Source organism: Lissotriton vulgaris, chromosome 9, assembly GCF_964263255.1.
Source record: "Lissotriton vulgaris chromosome 9, aLisVul1.2, whole genome shotgun sequence".
Lineage (NCBI taxonomy): Eukaryota > Metazoa > Chordata > Amphibia > Caudata > Salamandridae > Lissotriton > Lissotriton vulgaris.
In genome coordinates, this window is record NC_141697.1 from 427,631,042 (window position 1) to 427,648,900 (window position 17,859).

Consider the following 17,859-nt stretch of genomic DNA (forward strand, 5'->3'; position numbering starts at 1 on the left):
GGAGCTGGTTTGATGTATAAACCACGAGCGAGTGTCAAAAGGAAACGGCGTGTTTCCAGACGCAGGGGCCCCCCAGCCCCCTATAAAAAAAGGAGGACAGCTTCAAAACGCCCTCAGAAAAGAAGAGCTCCAAGACGGAAGAGAGCTGCGAAGAAGCGAACCGGCTCTAAAGTAAATATTTTTTAAAGCCTTGTACACACAGCCATGGCCTTCGTACATTGTGGATCTGGAGAGTGCGCCAAATCAGAGTTGGACTTGTTTAGTCTAAAACCCACGCAGACCAGCATCGAAAACAGCTTCTTCATGGAAGTGTCACCTTTAGCAGCATTGACACCGCTGGCACCTATAGAGTTTTATGTGTCAGGGGCCACGGATATGTATTTGGATCTCAACAACACTCTGCTGCATCTTATGTGTAAAATCGTAAAAGCGGATGGGTCCGACATTGACGATGACGCTAAAGTGGCACCAATCGCTTACCCTCTAGCTACCATGTTTAATCAAGTGGACATCACCCTGGGCGACCGACTCATCACCCAGAACGATAACATGTACGCCTACAGAGCCTACATTGAGAGCATTCTAAATTACAGTAGCGACGCCCTTGACACACAACTTTCAGCTGGTCTCTTTCACAGGGATACACACGGGCATTTTGAAATCACAGCTCTGGATGGTGATAATAAGGGCTTTATAAAAAGAGCGGGGCATGCTGCAGCCAGCCGTACCTTTGACCTCCTGGGGCGCATACATTCGGACCTCTTCTTCCAAGATAAACTGCTCATCAACGGAATTGATCTTAAAGTCAAGCTCAATCGTAACAAGGACTCATTCTGCCTCATCAACGGGGATGCAGAACAGTACAAGTTGAACATACTGTCTGCGAGCCTGTTTGTAAAGAGAGTGAAAGTGTCCCCGAGCGTCAGGTTAGCACACGCCGAAGCTTTGCAAATATCCAACGCCAAGTATGCTGTGGAAAGAGTAGCTCTGAAGGTATTCAGCATCCCTGCAGGTACCCGCTTAACACAACAGCAGAATTTATTTCTTGGACAACTACCAAAGCTCATCATCATAGGGTTTGTGGACAACACAGCTTTTAGTGGCACCTATGCCTCAAACCCCTTCAATTTTAAACACTACAACATCAACTACGCGGCGCTGGTCCATGAGGGCAATGTGATTCCTGCAAAACCCTACACCCCCAGTTTTGCAGCCGGTCATTACATCAGGGAATATCAAGGACTGGTTTCGATAACAGGAAAGCATCAAAGGGACTGCGGTGTAGCGGTGTCAAGAGAAGGCTATGGCCGTGGATACACGCTGTTCGCATTCGACCTGACACCTGACATGGAAGATGGTGATCACTACAACCTGGTCAAAAATGGGAATCTAAAAGCTGAAATACGATTCGCAGATCCACTGGTGGCTAATGTGAACATGGTCGTATTCTCTGTATTCGACAGCATCATTCAGATCAACCACGCAAGGCAGATTTTGTTTGACTATCTTTAAAAACATTTGTGAAATGGATACTGTGCAGATACGTGACTTCTTAAGCAGACATAAATACGCTAGGAAATACTTTTTGGGTGTTTTCCCTAGCGACGGTTTACCAGCCGAAATAGGGGCAGAAAGACCATGCACCCTAGTCTTTAACACAGACCCGCATGACCAGGCTGGGACACATTGGGCAGCAATGTTTATAGATGTTGACAAGGTTACGGTGTTTGACAGTACCGCAGAGTTCCCTGAGCACAGACTCTATACAACTCCTATATTCAAATTTGTGAAAAAAGCTGCAGCTGTGGTGGAGTATAACAAACTAAGGGTTCAGGATTCCATGGCTATCACATGCGGGGAACACTGTATTTATTTTATCAGTAAAATGTCACAGGGTCTTTCATTTAGAAATTTCTTAAATCTATATCCGGGGGATCTTGTTAACAATGATATTATAGTTGCGAAATATGTAAAAGAAAACACCAGGGTATCGGTCAGACCTGTGAAAACAGAATATGTACCTTGTCAAAACTGTAAGGGTTTATAACAGTTGTATGCTTAATGTTGAACGTATAAAATAAAAGACATTATATTTTTTTTAAAACATGTATTCAGACTTGTTATTTCAATATACATGCACCATAAAATGTTTTTTTGAAAGATGACTGAGACGGTTTGTAAAGTTATAACAAGGTGTTTATTACAAATATTTAGTTGACAAAACTTTATTGAAGAAACATAGGAATAAAAATCACACACAATTAATCATAAATCCATGCGAAGGGTGATTTAGGAGCTGTCTTTTTTTTTCGAGCTGGCACCGACGGTGCAGGAGTAGCCCATTTAGGGGATAGCCTTCGGACTTCAGAACCTGTAGGCGATGGCAGTAGGGGACTCTTCAAATTGTCTAGCAGTCTGCGGTGTTCATTATTACCAACGATCGTGGAGGGTATATTGAGTTCAGCAGCGGCCTGCAGAAACTGCTCCCAGCCTCGCGGTGCATTTTGAGGTGTCAGGATTTTGGGGTGTGTGAGACCTTTCACTAGATCGTACATATGCGACCCTGCAACAGGTTGGCCCTTGTAGAGAAACTCACCTAGCTCATTCCAAGAGACAAGGTCTTTAGAAGCGGCTAGTTTACTCATCAACATCTGCGCAGCCCCTCTGTGCCTTTGACCTATATTTTTTAGGAGGTCTCCAACAAAGGTATCTGAGGCTGTCGCATCATCGGGAGGCGGTTGTAGGGGCTGAGGGTCGGGGGCCTGAGCAGCTGGTTGTTCAGAGTCTGGGGTATATAGAGTCAACTTGTTCTTCTCGGTATTCCACTGGGTGTAGTAATTTAAGAATTTTTTGAGAGTGTTGTTGTAAAGGTTAGCCTTGTCGTAGGGGTTTAGATCAGTCCTGCTCAAAATGTCTTTAATTTCAGCATCCAGGCGTAAAGTCTCATTTCTACGGATATCCCATGCGTTGTCCGTGGTGGACCCCAGCTGCTCCATTTGCTGCCTAGGAACCAGATACATTTTTGTGGCATGCTCCATCACTGACCCGTAAGGAGGCTTGTAATTACAGGTATAGCTATCCCCAGCAAGTTACCTATAAAACCTCCAGACTGTTTCACCAGTTTCTTCTTTGTTATGAGTGAGGCCCTTTTATTACTGAGCTTCTTGATGAGCCCCTTCTTCTTCTTCAGAACCTGTAACTGACGCTTTGATATAGGGACGTTGCCTTTTAGGGTGTTTAGGGCTATTTCTGAAATGGCAGCCACTAAATCGTCAGAAGCGGTGCCCAGGATGGCCTTTCGGTGTTGGGGGCTGGCTGTAACAAGCATTTTCAGGAGAGCTAAATTGTGGCGTAGGTGTGTAGACATGGTCACCACTGAGCGTTATAAGGGCTGGTCTGTAAATGGTTCTAAAAGACATCACCGCTGCTTTTTATAGGGCCTGGTCTTGGGCTTTGGGGTGTAAACTACAGGTAGCTCTGTTGTAAAAATATCAGCCCTTAGTCTATAGTCTTCTAGAGTTTCATTTTTTAAGTCTACCAACAGGTACCCGTGGGGTTTTGCTGTAGCGTCGTTAAAGGCCTCCATGAAGAAGTGTGTGTTTCCAGGGTACATCTGTTTAGCTATGACAGCTATTTGCTGTTTGTCACGGGGGTTTTTAAATAAAACAAGGTATGAAGCGTTGAGAGCTATAGACCTACTGTTCTTGCCTTTGTAAAACAAATTCTGCACAATGTAGCAGATGCTTAGATTGCGATGATGTGAATATTGAGTAAAAGCTCTCTCTAACTCTGGATGATCACCACCTTCACGCATCAGATCATCAACAATTATCATATTTACAAGGGTTGGTGGTAGTAGCTCATCATCGTTGAGGTTATCCGGTATACCCTCTATAAATTTGATATGGGGGAACCGACGGCCCAAGTCTGTATAAAGAGGCTGCCAGCATGAATAAAGCCATACAATGTTGTTAGGGATTTGTGATAAAGCAGAGGCGGCATTTTCTAAGAGCTTTTTTATAAAATAGCTTTTACCACAGTTTGAGGGTCCTGCTAGCACGCAGGAGAACGGATGCTGCAACCTGGTGTCCATACTGTGGCGGCTGTCTCTCTAATGGACCTAATAACCATAAGGCAGTGTTTTATAGTCGGTGGTTAGGACCCTTTTATCAAAAACAACTCGCAATGTTTTATGTAGAGGCTGGGTTGTGATTTCCCACTTCTTTTTAGATCTGACTATGCAGGGCTGGTTCACAACTATGGTTTTAGCATTCTCAGAATCGTCTGCTGTAGCGTATTCGTGTACCAGATTCTTCAGACTATCAAAATTGATTTTTACAGTGTTGCTGACATTTAAGGTTATCCCTTTGACCTTCATACACACCTTGTTCTTGTTGGTCCGGTAACTGTATGTCTTAGGCCCTGAGGATGTATATTCTTTTATATACTCATCCTTATCTAGCTCACTGGTTAGATTACCCAGATAATCTCCTAGAGGAGGGTCTTCATCCCCCGGTTTGCTCAGAAAAATCACAGAATCTGTATCGTGATACAAGCAGCGATCCTGGAGCTTATCCATAACCCCGTAAAGCTCTAGACGAGCGTGGGCTGTCGTGAAGCAGGCTATGAAAATGTTTATGTTGTTACTCGATGTGGGGTACTCTTGGGCGTATTTCCAACACAAAGCTGCGGTATCGTCATCGATAAACTCGCAGCTGGACACCTCGTAGCAGGGGGCAAACAGGTACTTGAACAGTTCATCAGGGTCTGATATTAAAGTGGTATTTGAAAGGTTTGTGCGCTGTGCAAATTTTCCCCATAAGGAGTTGAGACAGAGTTTGGCTAACTGTCGGCGTGCAGGATTGACCTCTATCAGATGGGGGCGTAAACTGATACCCTCGTGAACGTAGTAGTCATCGATGTATTTCTGTTTTGCATCCTGACTAGTACACCATTCAGGATACCCTGAGGCCTCCTGTTTGTCTCTGAGAAACAAATTAATGTAGGGGGCAAAGAGTTGTGTTGTAGTGCTCTTAAAATGCCACACTTCGTGTACTCTACCGATCCTGTACCCTTTCTCTAAGGCAGCTTGTACCTCGATGCTACACCAGGTCCCTGTGAGCATCCTTTGTTCATCGGTGTGTCTGCAGCCATCAATCTCTTTAAGCATCGCACATGTTCGACATAGGGGGAACATCAGCTTGCCATCGACTCTGCATGGTAACACTGGGAAGTAAAGCTGCTTAGGAGGATAGATTTCACATTTGATAAGCCCAAAGTATTCGGATAGGGGCTTGAAATCTCTATAGATGATGGTGGGGTGACCCGTTGGGTACAACTTCATCTTGTTCACAAAAGGGTACAGACTGGTGAAATCATAGTAGTGTATTTTCTCACCCTCACCAACGACCTTGTACAGTTGTATGGCATTTGTACGCCCCCCAAATAAGGCATCACGGGGCTCCAATGGTGTGGGTAAATGATGAGTCTTAAGAAAAGAGCAGAGGTCTGTGTCGGTTTTTAACATGTCTAACCACTCGTGCTCCCAAAGAACTCTCATAGCAAAGCCCTGGTTTTCAACATACTGGGCCTTTGTCAGAGTACGCCTGTATAAGTGTTCAAATTTGGCACCCAGCATTTTGTTATACTCGTGGGGTTTGTAACACTTGGGGCAGCCGTGGTAAAAACAGCCGTTGAATTCAAAGGCTGTCGGCACACCCTTAATTACAGAGTACCCGTCCAGGTAATAGGGGCCCAGGCGGTATTCACCACCCTGTAAGGCATGTTGAATTTGTATGTTTTCCTTCTCAGAGACGTGCATGAGCCACTGGATAGAGGGGGTTGAATAACGTTTCTGTTTACCGTTATAGAGGTCTGGCGGTACTAGAGCGATAGTTTCAGGCATTAAAAACATGTGTTTGTAGATGGACATACACATGGATGCCAGAGTGACGTTTTGAAATGGGTCTATGTATTCGACCGCTTGCTGTATTCCAGGGGTTTTGGGTGTCAAGGCCTTGACTTTTTTAGGCAAGGTCTTAGGTTTCAAGTCCTTGACTTCTTTAGTCATAGACACCACAACATCTCTGAAGAGGTTACAAGCTTGCCGAAGGATCATTACATCAGCCTGACAATAAGCTTTCAACTCTGTTTGAAAGTGAAACTCCTTTTCACGGTTTTCAGAGTACCACTGTAGAAAGCTCACTTTCTCATCAGGCATCATGTATTCAACCCCATAGCTGTCAGGAGGCGGCATGGGTCCCACATAATTTTGGTTAGCCCAGGTGTTAAAAAAGTGTGGGAAATAACCTTTACACCCTGGGAACCCAAAGGCCTTTGGCAGCTTGCTCAATTTCATGGGTAGGAAATTCAGGGTGTCTATGAAGCGTATTTTTAAAGAGCATACTGTCATCAGCATCAGTTTAGACCCCTGGGTTATGAGCTCCACTTGTATCTTTTCACGAATCATGTCTCGTAGAATAAAGAAGGAGTCATAGGCTTTCGAGTTGTGGGCGAGCATGGTATATCCTTGGAATTTGGCTTGAATGAAAGTGCTCAGGAAATCACCAACGCACGTTCGTCCCTCAAACTCCCAACTGTCGTCGGATGTTAGATGGTGTGCGTAAATGTAGTTAGGCTGGTGTACCCCTGTCTCTTGTGTGCACTCTATATCAAACACTATATAGTCTTCGGTCTTGGTCTGAGGTGGACCTTTAACCATATAACACTGATGGTTGGTGCCGGCCTCGTAAGACACATGGCAACGGGGGCATATCATACCTTTGCACTTGTGATCCGTTGCAACATACCGCCCACACTCGCTGCAGTCCTTTTTAGGGACACATTTGAAAGATTTCTCGTGTATGCTCAAGCAGTTTTGCGAGCGACAAAACAGCCTACACGTGCTGCACCTCACCTTCAGGGTAGCGTCTTCTATACAGCCAACCCTCTGACACATCTTACAACACATTTCACACTGGTGGTGTGTTTTATTGTTGTATATATGGTCACAGTGGGCGCACACATACTTGGCCCCCAGAAAACCTTTTAGGTTCAAGATGCCGTAAAAATGATTTTCCATGTGGAGGACATATACGGTCTTGTTTCTCACAGGTTCCCCGGTTGTAAAGTACTTCCAGGAACCGCTGTGATAGAGAACTTTCACCGTCACGGCGAAATAGTTCTCAAAAAGACCTATATCGCCAAAGCCGACCATTCGGTCAGGAGGTATTTTAAGATCCTCATGGGCTTCAACAGCTCTAGACATGATGACAGCGTCAGGGGTCTTGCGAGCCATCAGCAGACCCACGATGCTGGCCGCCAGACATGTATTGGCAGTGGCGTTGGTAAAATTGAGCAGCCACATCTGTTTCTTACCAATTATTTTACTGTATAGTACGCTCTTTAAGGGTCTGGAAACACCCCCCTCACGCCCCCGTACAATGAGGGCTATGACTCTAAAAGTGCCATAGGCGACTAGTTCCGCCTTACTCTGTAAAAGCCTTTGGAGGTTTTCTAAAAATTGCACAGCGTCAAAAACATCTCGGGTCTTACGCCTGGTGAACAACGGCGTGTCAAAACCCTGCCCCTGGAAGCGGAGTTGGAAAAAGTCATTAGGCCCCACATCGTGTAACAACCTTTCTATGAGCTCCTGCACAGCCTGATGTATAGCCAGAACACCATGAGTGGTTGATGTTATTTGGTGTAGGTTAACAAATCTAAACTCCTCATAGTGTTCTACGGCCCTAAACCTCTCTACATTGCGAGTGTAACTTCTAACACTCTCTAAAAACAAGGGCTCTGGGCCCTCATCAGTAGGAGTGTGATTTGTGGAGGTGTTCTCTGTTGTGTCATTTTGGGAGGTCATGGTGGGACCTGTCTCAGGGGTTCTTGTAAGCCTGCGGGTAGCGCAGATTCTCGCCTTCTTCAGCTTATTTATTAAAAGCCGGCGTTGCTTTGTACTATTAAGCCACTTTTGTTTTTTTTTACGGGCCCAGGCTTTTCGAGATACCATGCCCCAGCCTATCTGAACAGGTAGGTCGCTGTCGTTGGTTGTCTTGTTCATGGAGGCCTCCGCTACAGTTCCACCCCAAGGTCCTTCTGAATGTTGGGGTGCTTGGAGTTTTAAAGCCATCCCCCCGACCCCCTTCAAATGACCGACCCTAGGTATGTTAGACCCTGCCCCTATGTATTGTCGGCGGTGAAGTGTTGGATTATATGCTTCAGGCTTTGATCTTGAAGCTGTGGTACCATGCTTGAAGGGTTCTAGGGAAACAGGTGTATCTTGTTTGGAGGGGTCTATGGAAACAGCGGTGTCTTGTTTGAGGGCTTGTGGGGCCCCCGATGGTCGTTGCCTGAGTAGTTTTAAGAACCGTACAGCCTTTGTCACTAATCTCTGGACCTTACGGTTATATTTTGGGGTCCTCTTAGGAGTAACAATGGCTGTGGGGGTCTTTAGGGGCTGGTACTGACATAGTCATGAGTGTGTACCGTGTATATCGGCCACAGCCGCCTGACACATCTGTATGATCTCTTTTTTACACACCCCAACCCGTGCCACGACCAGATGTTGGGCCTCCCTCTTGTTCCTGAGATTGGAAAACCCCATATCCATTCTTATGATTGCACGGTTCGCCTGTCGCTTTAATTTGCGAACAGCCATCTGGATCTCTTTTACATGTGTCTTCAATGCCTCTTCAGTGTTTACAGACCCATCTTGTTCCTGCTTCGGGGGGAACACCTTGCGAGGTCTTATAAATGGTGACAATGCCTCAGGCACATCTATACTGCCACCAGCTATGGCGGTACTGGACACAGGTCTGTACACGGGCATGTCCCAGGGGATGGACATGGACCTGTACACAGGGGTGGCAACGGTACTGGCCTCAGGGTTGGACACTGTACTGTACAAAGGGTTGGCAGCGGTGTTGGTCTCAGGGTTGGCCACTGTACTGTACAAGGGGTTGGCAGCGGTGTTGGCCTCAGGGTTGGACACTGTACTGTACATGGGGTTGGTAGCGGTGTTGGCCTCAGGGTTGGACACGGTACTGGCCCCGGGACTGGCCACGGGACTGTACACGGGATTGGCAGCGGGGATGGCCACGGGACTGGCCACTGGACTGGACACGGGACTGTACATGGGATTGTCAGCTGGACTGTCCAAGGGCCTGTACGCGGGGCTGGCATCGGGGCTGGACACAGGGCTGTACATGTGGATGACCGTGGGACTGGTAGGGTCGTATGCTCCTGGAGGGGTCCTCGGGGACAAAGGGTCTGAGGATTGTGAGGAGTTGTCATTGTAATCCTGGGGCCTAGCTGAAATGTATGTGTTAGGGTGTGGTGCATGGTTACCTGTGTTCTGTAAGCCATCTGTGTTCAAAGACCTCTGGTACACCGCTTCTGGGGTTCTACCAATGTTGTATACCATCCCCCTCAACTCCTCAAGAGCGTGGCTATTCATGCTAGAAGGACTTTCTAGGGGTTGCGCATTACCACCTGTTGATACCCTAGGCTGGGCCTGAACACTTACAACAGGCTTTGGGGTTTGCTCAGGGGCGTGCACCTCTACATGCACAGTTATTTTATTAGCCACTGTCTGGGGTTTCAGGACGCTTGGTGGATCCTGGCTTGTATTAGGGTTGCTGAGGGACTCTGGTAACGGGAACTTAGGGACCCCCGGTTTTAGCTTCAGATGTTTTCTTGAGAGGCGCGATGTTTTAGGGGTTTGTGGCGGCGCCGCCTCTTCTACAACCACCGGTACAACTACCACCTCCTTGGGGCTCAAGGTTGTATAGGCCTCATTCAAGGGCTTAGCATCCTTTTTTATAGATAAATCTAAGGGGTTAGCTTGGGGCTCAGGGGTGCTAGGGCTTTTCTTCTCAGGGCTTAAGAGCTTTGCAAGGCCCTCGTGGAGCACCGCCGTTGTCTTCTTCTGGTTTAAGGGCTCTGTTTGGGTGTCTGTGAACACCTTACAGACCTTCACCCTTTTTAAAGGGCTGGGGAGGTTCTCTGAGTCCCCCTGATTCTTCTTAAGGGAGGCAGGGTTTGTAAGCATACCGCCAGTGTTGGCCCCTCCCCTGTGCAGAATAGATTGTTGTAGATGGTTGTTGAGCGTGTTGCTTGGTGTGTAGCACGTGGATAGTTTTTCCTGGCGTACACGCCTACTCACGACTTTTGCGCCGCTTCTGTTGTTCTGGACGGATGTTATGTCCGTTAAGGGCGGCGCCGACCTCTCTTCAGCAGCATGTTTCTGAGCCGCTTCTAAAATATAAACAGAAAAAAATATATATATATTAGAGTAAGCATAAAAACAACACGTACAATCAACACCATCCTAAGTTCTACACAGGCACCTTTTTTATATAGGCCTTCCTACAACCAGCTGTACCCTTCTGCTTGAGAGTCTGTAACGCCTCTAGTACTTCTCACACCCTTTTATAAAAAACACACCTGAAAGAGGTCTTTTTACAGCTCTTTTCTTTGACAGAGGTCCCACTTTAGAAGTTGAAGCTTTCCTCTTCAAAGGAATTTCTTTTGAACATTGCGCCGCCTCATGGACCTCAGCACCGCCCTGGCATAACATAGGGACACCTGTAAAGAAAAAAATAATACCCAACATTAGTCATCTTTCTGAGGATTACCTCTATAGACCCTCAGGGTCAGGACGCTGTCCTACTCCGCCAACTCCCTAGCGCCTTAGACAGTTTAAATAACAACGGCATTTTTAATTACCTGTAGGAACTGTAGTGTTTTGCACCTTGTTCATAGCGTCTTGAGCCGCGAGGAACAACATAAGATCGTCATAAGCTTCTTGTAGGTCGGTGTCATTAGCTGTAAAAGCATACAGACATGAGCCCCACATTAGAAAAGAAAAAAAGAGAACTTGTGCGTTGCTGGTGTACAAAACTACGTAGAACTACACAACTCTAAATATATATACCTGGCTGCGGGGCTGACAAGTGACCATCGCTGCTAGTTATTACAGCTGTGTCCACCGCAGGGGGTACATTGGTGACGGTTGCATTTGTAGGGTCTTGCATCTGTATTAAATATTAAATAAAAGAACAGGATTTAAAGCACCTTTCATAAATAAAAGTATCACAACTTCAATCAATTCATGTATACATTTTAAAAAACTATTAAGAGGGGTGCAACAACAGACATTTTTTTTTAAAAAAGCGTTGTATGTGCTGCGCTAAAACATATGTTAAAAACAACCTGCGCCATATCCTTTGCTTCTGGGGTAAACCACTTTAGGTACACATAGTCCTTCTGACCTACAAAAACTGCCCCTAGGTTCATGGTACTCTTTGGTAACACGTACATGCCCCTTTTCTCTTGTAACACCTTGGTTGCGACCTCTCACTTTTTTGTGTGCTTTTGATAGTTGTGCCAGTGCCACAATTGCCTACATAACGCTTATTCTTGTGCTTGAGTGTCTACCCTATATTGCAGGATTATACCTCTAATTGTACTTTGTTTTCTCTTGTAACCTACACACTTGTCACTTTATTTATTACTCATGTAGCTTAACGCTTGCTTTTGTAACCGTCATACATGTCACTTTTTTCCTCCTGTAATACCCCACTTGCTAACACATGTATTTTGTTTGCACACAATTGAAATTTTTTTGGCCATGTAACTTAAAGCCTGCTCTTGTAATTTGCGCTATATTGGCAGTTTTTTTTGTTTGGCATCTTTTATGTAACACCTGTAATTCTTAGTCCTTATCTTTTGCAACTGGTGCTTATGTAAAGCGCTCTGACACTTAAGGGTGAAATTCGCGCTACATTTACATTTTTTTTCTGTTTGGCATCTTTTATGTAATACCTGTAATCCTAAATCCCTATGTTTTGCAACTGGTTCTTATGTACAGCGCTGTAACACTATCGTGTTCGCGCTTTCTCTCAATAAAATGTTTAAACAAAAAAAAAAAAAAAAAAAAACACACACACTGGGCCTGCAGGGGCTTGATCCGCCCCTACAGTGATGCACTGCTGACATCACTGAAGGGGCGGACCATGCCCCTGCAGGCCCGGTGAAGCGTCCGCCCTCCCTGCTACAGCTGCTCTGTTGGATCCACGTGGGGACCGTGGGAAAATGCCCTCCCAAGACCCTCACAGCCACCGGAGCCCTACACCCCAGCACCCTCGAGCCGCGCCTTGTGAAAGCGGACTCGAGGGGCATTTACAAAAAAAAAGCGGGACAACTCGGCACTCGGGCTCCGGCGCCCCTGGAGAGACACACGGAGCCCGCCCTCAGAGCCCCCCGAGCAGCGCCAGCCTCAAGCGGGCTCAGGGGGGATTAATTTTAAAAATAAAACTAGGGACCGAGGCAACCCCCCAAGGACACCGGAGCCCTACACCCCCGCACCCTCGAGCCGCGCCTTGGGAAAGCGGACTCGAGGGGCATTTACAAATAAAGCGGGACAACTCGGCACTCGGGCTCCGGCGCCCCTGGAGAGACACACGGAGCCCGCCCTCAGAGCCCCCCGAGCAGCGCCAGCCTCAAGCGGGCTCAGGGGGGATTAATTTTAAAAAACGATGGATCGAGGCAGCATTCGGGACCCCGGAGCCCCCACCAGACACCCAGAACACGGTCCCACAACACCCCGAGCAGCGCCATCATCAAGCGGGCTCGGGGGGATTAATATTAAACACAAAAAAAAAAAAAGCGGCAATCGGGGCACTGAGCCCCCAGGGACACCCTGACCCTAACCCTCGACAGCGCCCCGGAGAAGCGGACTCGGGGCGATTTTTAAACAAAAAAAAAGCGGCAAGCGGGGCCCCAGAGCCCTGAAGACCCCTCACAGACCTCCCGTGGCACCCCCGAGCAGCGCCAGCCTCAAGAGGGCTCATGGGGGCTTATTTTTAAAAAGCGGCACAAGGGCACCGGAGCCCCCCAGGGACGCCCAGAGACCTCCCCACCCAGAACCCCAGTGCATCTCCAGAGGATTTTTTAAAACGATGCACTCAAGGACCCTGAACATCCTGGACCCCTCCAGCTCACCCCCTTATAGGCTCTCCTACACAGATACAGCCCCATACTTCTGATCCTCGAAAAGCCCCAAAACAGCAACTTGGTGAGTACAATAATGCATTTTATTTATTTGTATATGTATGCCATGTATTTTATTTAAAGAACCTCTGGCACCCCTGAAACAGTAGTAGCCTCTAACATTTTATTGACATTAAATGTACAGCAGCCTGGTAAAAAAATGTTTCTATGCTCTGTAAAATATACGTTTCCCCTCTACATGTACCCTCCTAAGGCCTATAACATTATGACCCCTTAAATACAAACCCTGCAAACTCTAACTTATGCCACCACCCTTATTAACATTAAATACACACACACACACACACACACACACATAGCTTTAAACTCAATGCATCAGCAAAGCCTTTATTCACTTTAAGCACATTTACATTACAATTCACATCTTGTAAAAAAACTTCTTTGTCACCATTATTCACATTAAACACAGCACATAGACTTAAAGAGTAACAGTTTACAAGCCACACTACATAGTACTATTTTTTTAAAAGTACAACTTTTTTATTTATTTTTTTAAACTACATGTACACCCTAATACAACATTACACCATCCATTATTTACCTTCTTTACATGTTGGCAGGCTGCGTCAATCTGGGAGAAGTTGCTCTGGTCCATTTCTTGCCTTAGGATCCAAGCGTTGGCTCTGTGCCTTCAAAACAATCCAGGCCAGTCACTCCCCAAGGTTTTGTAGGGCTTGATGGTGTAGAAATCCACAAAGGTTTTTTGACTTGGTTGCTGGTGCAGGAGTCCTCCAGGTACAGCAGAACAATCCACGCCAGTCACTCCTCAAAGGGGGGTTTTTGAATGGGTGTTTGGCAGTGTTCCTTGAGGGGCCTTTTATACCTGTCCAAGCATGCTAATTAGAAGCCCCCCACACCCTTTATGACTTTAGGGGGTTAGAACAATGCCCTGATGGCCTTTGGTTGGGATCCTTTTTTTCTATCCTTGTTACTCAAACTCAAGGCCTATCCTGGGAAGAGTGGGGTTAGACAATGGGGGCCGGCGCAAAACTCTTCACACCTACGTCACACATTCTCCTGGGAAGTAGGGAGCCCGGGAACAGGATCTACCTTGGGACTCACATATTAAATTTCCTGCCAGCCATGTCAAGTTGGAACTAACCTGTCAAATTTGGGACCCGGGGCTTTGTGATGTGTGGGGCTATCCTGGGAAGAGTAGGGTTAGACAATGGGGGCCGGCGCAAAACTCTTCACACCTACGTGACACATTCTCCTGGGAAGTAGGGAGCCCGGGAACAGGATCTACCTTGGGACTCACATGAATTTCCTGCCAGCCATGTCAAGTTGGAACTAACCTGTCAAATTTGGGACCAGTGGCTTTGTGATGTGTGGGCCTATCCTGGGAAGAGTGGGGTTAGACAATGGGAAGCTTTGCTCTACTCTCTTTTTTCTTATCTCAAAATCTCAGGGCTGGCTGGGGGTTTATTATTTTATAAGGGGTTTGTAGTAACTTATTTTTTTTTAGAGAGAATTACCATTGGTAGGTTTCTGAGGCCCCTTTGCCACTTTGACACCTACATGACACATTCTTCTTCCCAGGCCCTGGGCTGGGGAACTCAGGACTGCCCCATCAGCTGTTCAAACAGCTGATGGGGCATTCTTCTTCCCAGGCCCTGGGCTGGGAACGCAGGACTGCCCCCACCAGCTGTTCAAACATCAGCTGGCTGCAAACCCCAGTTCTAAAAAAATGCACAGACATTTCCAGCCTACAACCATGTAGTTTTTTTCTATGCACTTTTAACATATACACAATTACCTCATGTTTTGCAGCAGAGCAAAGCTGTCAAATTTAAGACTAGAAGTTTAAGACCAGACTGCTTAAGGTCAGGGCTGATCAAACCCTGGTCTTAAACAGTCCTGGCTTTAAACTGTCAAAAATAAGGCCAGAAGTTTAAAACCAGACATGTCAAAAGCTGTCAAAATTGCGACCAGCAGTTTGCGACCAGCGCTGTCACTTTTGCGACCAGGATTTTTTGATGGAAGGTATCCCTTCTTACTACTGGCCTCTCTGGAGTAAATTGAGATGGTGATCCTTTAAGTTATTTATCAGGACTTTTCTTTGTGTTACCGAAGAGCTTTCTTCCAGGCTATTCCATAAGTCTCCCATTCCGATGGCTACAAAGGAGTTCCAAATGTAGGTGAGCCAGGAAATTTTGCATGCCCCCCTGAGATTGGCCAATTCCCGCAATTCTTCCTTATATGTGGATAACTCTGGGGTACTCCATAGGCGGCACCAGTAGAGTAGGGGTCTGAGCGCTACCTCCTGTGCCATTGGGCTCACGCCCAGGTCCATTCGGAGCGGACTTAAAGGGATGCTATTAGGAAGACACACCAGTTGTCCAAGGAATGAGTTTTCGATCCTTATAAATTGTTCGGTTGGCCTATGGCCCCATAATTCGGCTCTGTACATGGCAGCCCCTCTAACTTGCGCCTTATGGATTTTCCAACACCTGCCCCACATCTTACGTACGCACTTCCTCTGCTGTTTCGCAAGGCCCTCTGACGTTTGCGTCAGATTGAGACAACCTTCCTGATTTGATCACCCCACTCCATGTTCTCGTTGAGGGTTAGGCCCAAATAGTCACAAATAGAGACTTTCTCTAAAAATTCCCCACTAGTTGTGGATTGTGACACATTGAGTGGCCTGCATTGAACACCATATATTCAGTTTTCTGGGTGTTTATTTCAAGGCCCCTGTTCTTGCAGAATAGAAAAAAAATATCCAGTGCCCTTTGAATACCCCTCAGTGATTTTGACAGCAGGAGGGTGCCATCTGCAAACATCAAGGCAGGTACCTTGCGGCCCGCTAGTTTTGGAGAGTCTATGTCCCCTCTGGCTGCCAAAGCTCCCACTAGGCCATTTATAAAGAGACAAAAAAGGGTTGGGGCTAAGAAACACCCCTGTCTCACACCTCTCTCTATGGGTATGCGATCAGTGAGATCTCCATTCTTTCCAAATCTGATTTGGGCATAGTTGTTCGCAGGCAATCTTTTCAGGATCTTACATATATTCACTAGAGGGGGGTGAAGCTCACTGAGTTGCACTATGCGGAATTCCAAGGAGTTGCATAAAAACACTATGGAGTTCCGCAAGTGGGCGGACTTGCTCCACTCGCCCACCCCTGGCTAAAAGAGCATGACTTTGCCACACATAGACATGTGCTTGTAGTCAGGAACATCAGCAACAGGCCCCTCTTGGTGTCATCCAGGGGAGAGGAGACTGCTCTCTTTCATACCTGGGTGGCTCACAATATTCCTGCACCTTTCCAGTCCCTGCCGAGTGAGTCTCCAAGATGAAGTGGATAATTTCAGCTAACTGCTGCCCCGCCATAAAGTCGCAAGTAGAAGAGACAGACCAGAGATACTGAAGATGACAACAGCTCAAGGGAGCAGAAGAGGTGCTTCCACTGTAATTGAATAGTTGCAAAAAGCTTCCGCCAGCTCCAGACTGTTTTCTTGTCCTGGTGTCCCGCAAATGAATGTCGGGCTGTCCCATGAGAGAAAAGGTGCAAGAGCAGCACTTCTGGGAGATGTTCTGTTGCAATTAAAGGTCACCATCTTGTTCTCTAGACATTATGGAACTTATTTACGACCCTCTTGCACCGCCGGTGCATCACTTTTTGTGATGCACCGGCGGCGCAGTGTGGTGCTTCATATTTACAAGGACACGTAAGGCTACCTAGTGTCGGTTTTCGTGTCCTTGTAAACATGGCCCCTTTTCACGCAGCACTTTGCGTGAAAGGGACGTTCCATGGGCGTTGCTGTGGGTGTTCCCACGCAACACCTGTGGATTCTGCTGCATTCCCAGATTTTCAACGTTTCGTAACCTGGGAATGCATCACCATCCTACGCCTCCCCAGGCAAGAAGAGGTGCAACGAGGAGAAAATCTTGTATTTCTCCTTGTTTTTTACTCTTTTTATGTGTTCTACAGCTTGCGATTGTTTTTGTGCAGGAAGGTGTACCTTCCTGCACAAAAACAATTATCCCAGCAATGCAGTCAAGGGTGCCTGCGTTGGAGCATGGCATCCAATTGTGCGCCAGTGCAGCGGAGAGCACAGGGATAGGTCATATTGTTGTACGTATGATGCATCCCTTTGCTTCAGACGTAACAAAGCGCGGCACAGCCAATGGCTTGTGGCACCGCGCTGAATGACTTTCCTTTAAATACGGCCCTAATGTGGACTGATGATGAGAGACCTATCACAGACGGTGCACTGTTCACCGTCTCTTCCATGGCGTCTCTACTTATCGTAGGCTGTTTGGAAAGGCATTTAACTCGGTCGACGATGGAACTGGGAACGGAAAATTGTTAGCGATGACACCAGCCTCATCAGCGTCACCCTCTTCTACAAATCTCTTTCCCTATTTAACAGGGACATAATGGTACTTCTAACCGATGATATTTAACCCTTCTGACATCTGAGGGGACGAAATCATATGTTTCCTGTGTAAAGCCATTATAGTGATTGCAGCTGTAAGCATCATGGCTCAGGGGCTAGAAGTGGTGTAATTCTCCACTGACGATGAACTTAAAACACAAAATATGAATTTAGCAGTTGTTCAGTGTTGCAAACTTCCCTATAACAGATGCATACGCTTTTCGTAGTCAGTCGTGGTGTCATTTCTTTGTTTGTGTTTAAGGTGGTGCCATTTCTCAACATTCATAGAATAAAGGGCAGCCCCTGACACTGTTCCTATCCCTTCTATCTTACTTGCTCACTGTAACAGACAAACAACCCCTTCATTTTTGCCCCCTGCATCACACACTATTACGTTTAGAGC

At 46.6% G+C, this 17,859-nt stretch overlaps 2 protein-coding genes across 2 annotated transcripts; both read right to left on the minus strand.

Moving 5' to 3' along the window:
* Positions 1 to 2,261: 2,261 nt before the first annotated feature.
* Positions 2,262 to 8,134, minus strand: LOC147690223 (uncharacterized). Its single transcript, XM_086939468.1, has 2 exons — positions 4,848 to 8,134; positions 2,262 to 3,003 (listed from the first exon to the last, which is right to left on the minus strand). Exons 1-2 carry the CDS (start codon positions 8,132 to 8,134, stop codon positions 2,262 to 2,264), a joined length of 4,029 nt encoding a protein of 1,342 aa, XP_086795594.1.
* A 230-nt stretch (positions 8,135 to 8,364) lies between these two features.
* LOC147690224 (uncharacterized) lies at positions 8,365 to 14,137 on the minus strand. Its single transcript, XM_086936654.1, has 5 exons — positions 13,619 to 14,137; positions 10,940 to 11,039; positions 10,732 to 10,830; positions 10,450 to 10,590; positions 8,365 to 10,260 (listed from the first exon to the last, which is right to left on the minus strand). Exons 1-5 carry the CDS (start codon positions 13,670 to 13,672, stop codon positions 8,477 to 8,479), a joined length of 2,178 nt encoding a protein of 725 aa, XP_086792780.1. The 5' UTR covers positions 13,673 to 14,137; the 3' UTR covers positions 8,365 to 8,476.
* Positions 14,138 to 17,859: the final 3,722 nt, after the last annotated feature.

Excerpts from the sequence above, each read along its gene's own strand:
- LOC147690223 (XM_086939468.1), bottom strand. The coding sequence starts at position 8,134 with ATGGCTTTAAAACTCCAAGCACCCCAACATTCAGAAGGACCTTGGGGT. Across the intron at positions 3,004-4,847 it reads GTCAATCCTGCACGCCGACA|GCAGCAAATGGAGCAGCTGG; the intron begins GTTAGCCAAACT and ends TCTGGTTCCTAG.
- LOC147690224 (XM_086936654.1), bottom strand. The coding sequence starts at position 13,672 with ATGGACCAGAGCAACTTCTCCCAGATTGACGCAGCCTGCCAACATGTA. Across the intron at positions 11,040-13,618 it reads CCTGCCAACATGTAAAGAAG|ATGCAAGACCCTACAAATGC; the intron begins GTAAATAATGGA and ends TATTTAATACAG. Across the intron at positions 10,261-10,449 it reads TGTAAAAAGACCTCTTTCAG|AAGCGGCTCAGAAACATGCT; the intron begins GTGTGTTTTTTA and ends TTTATATTTTAG.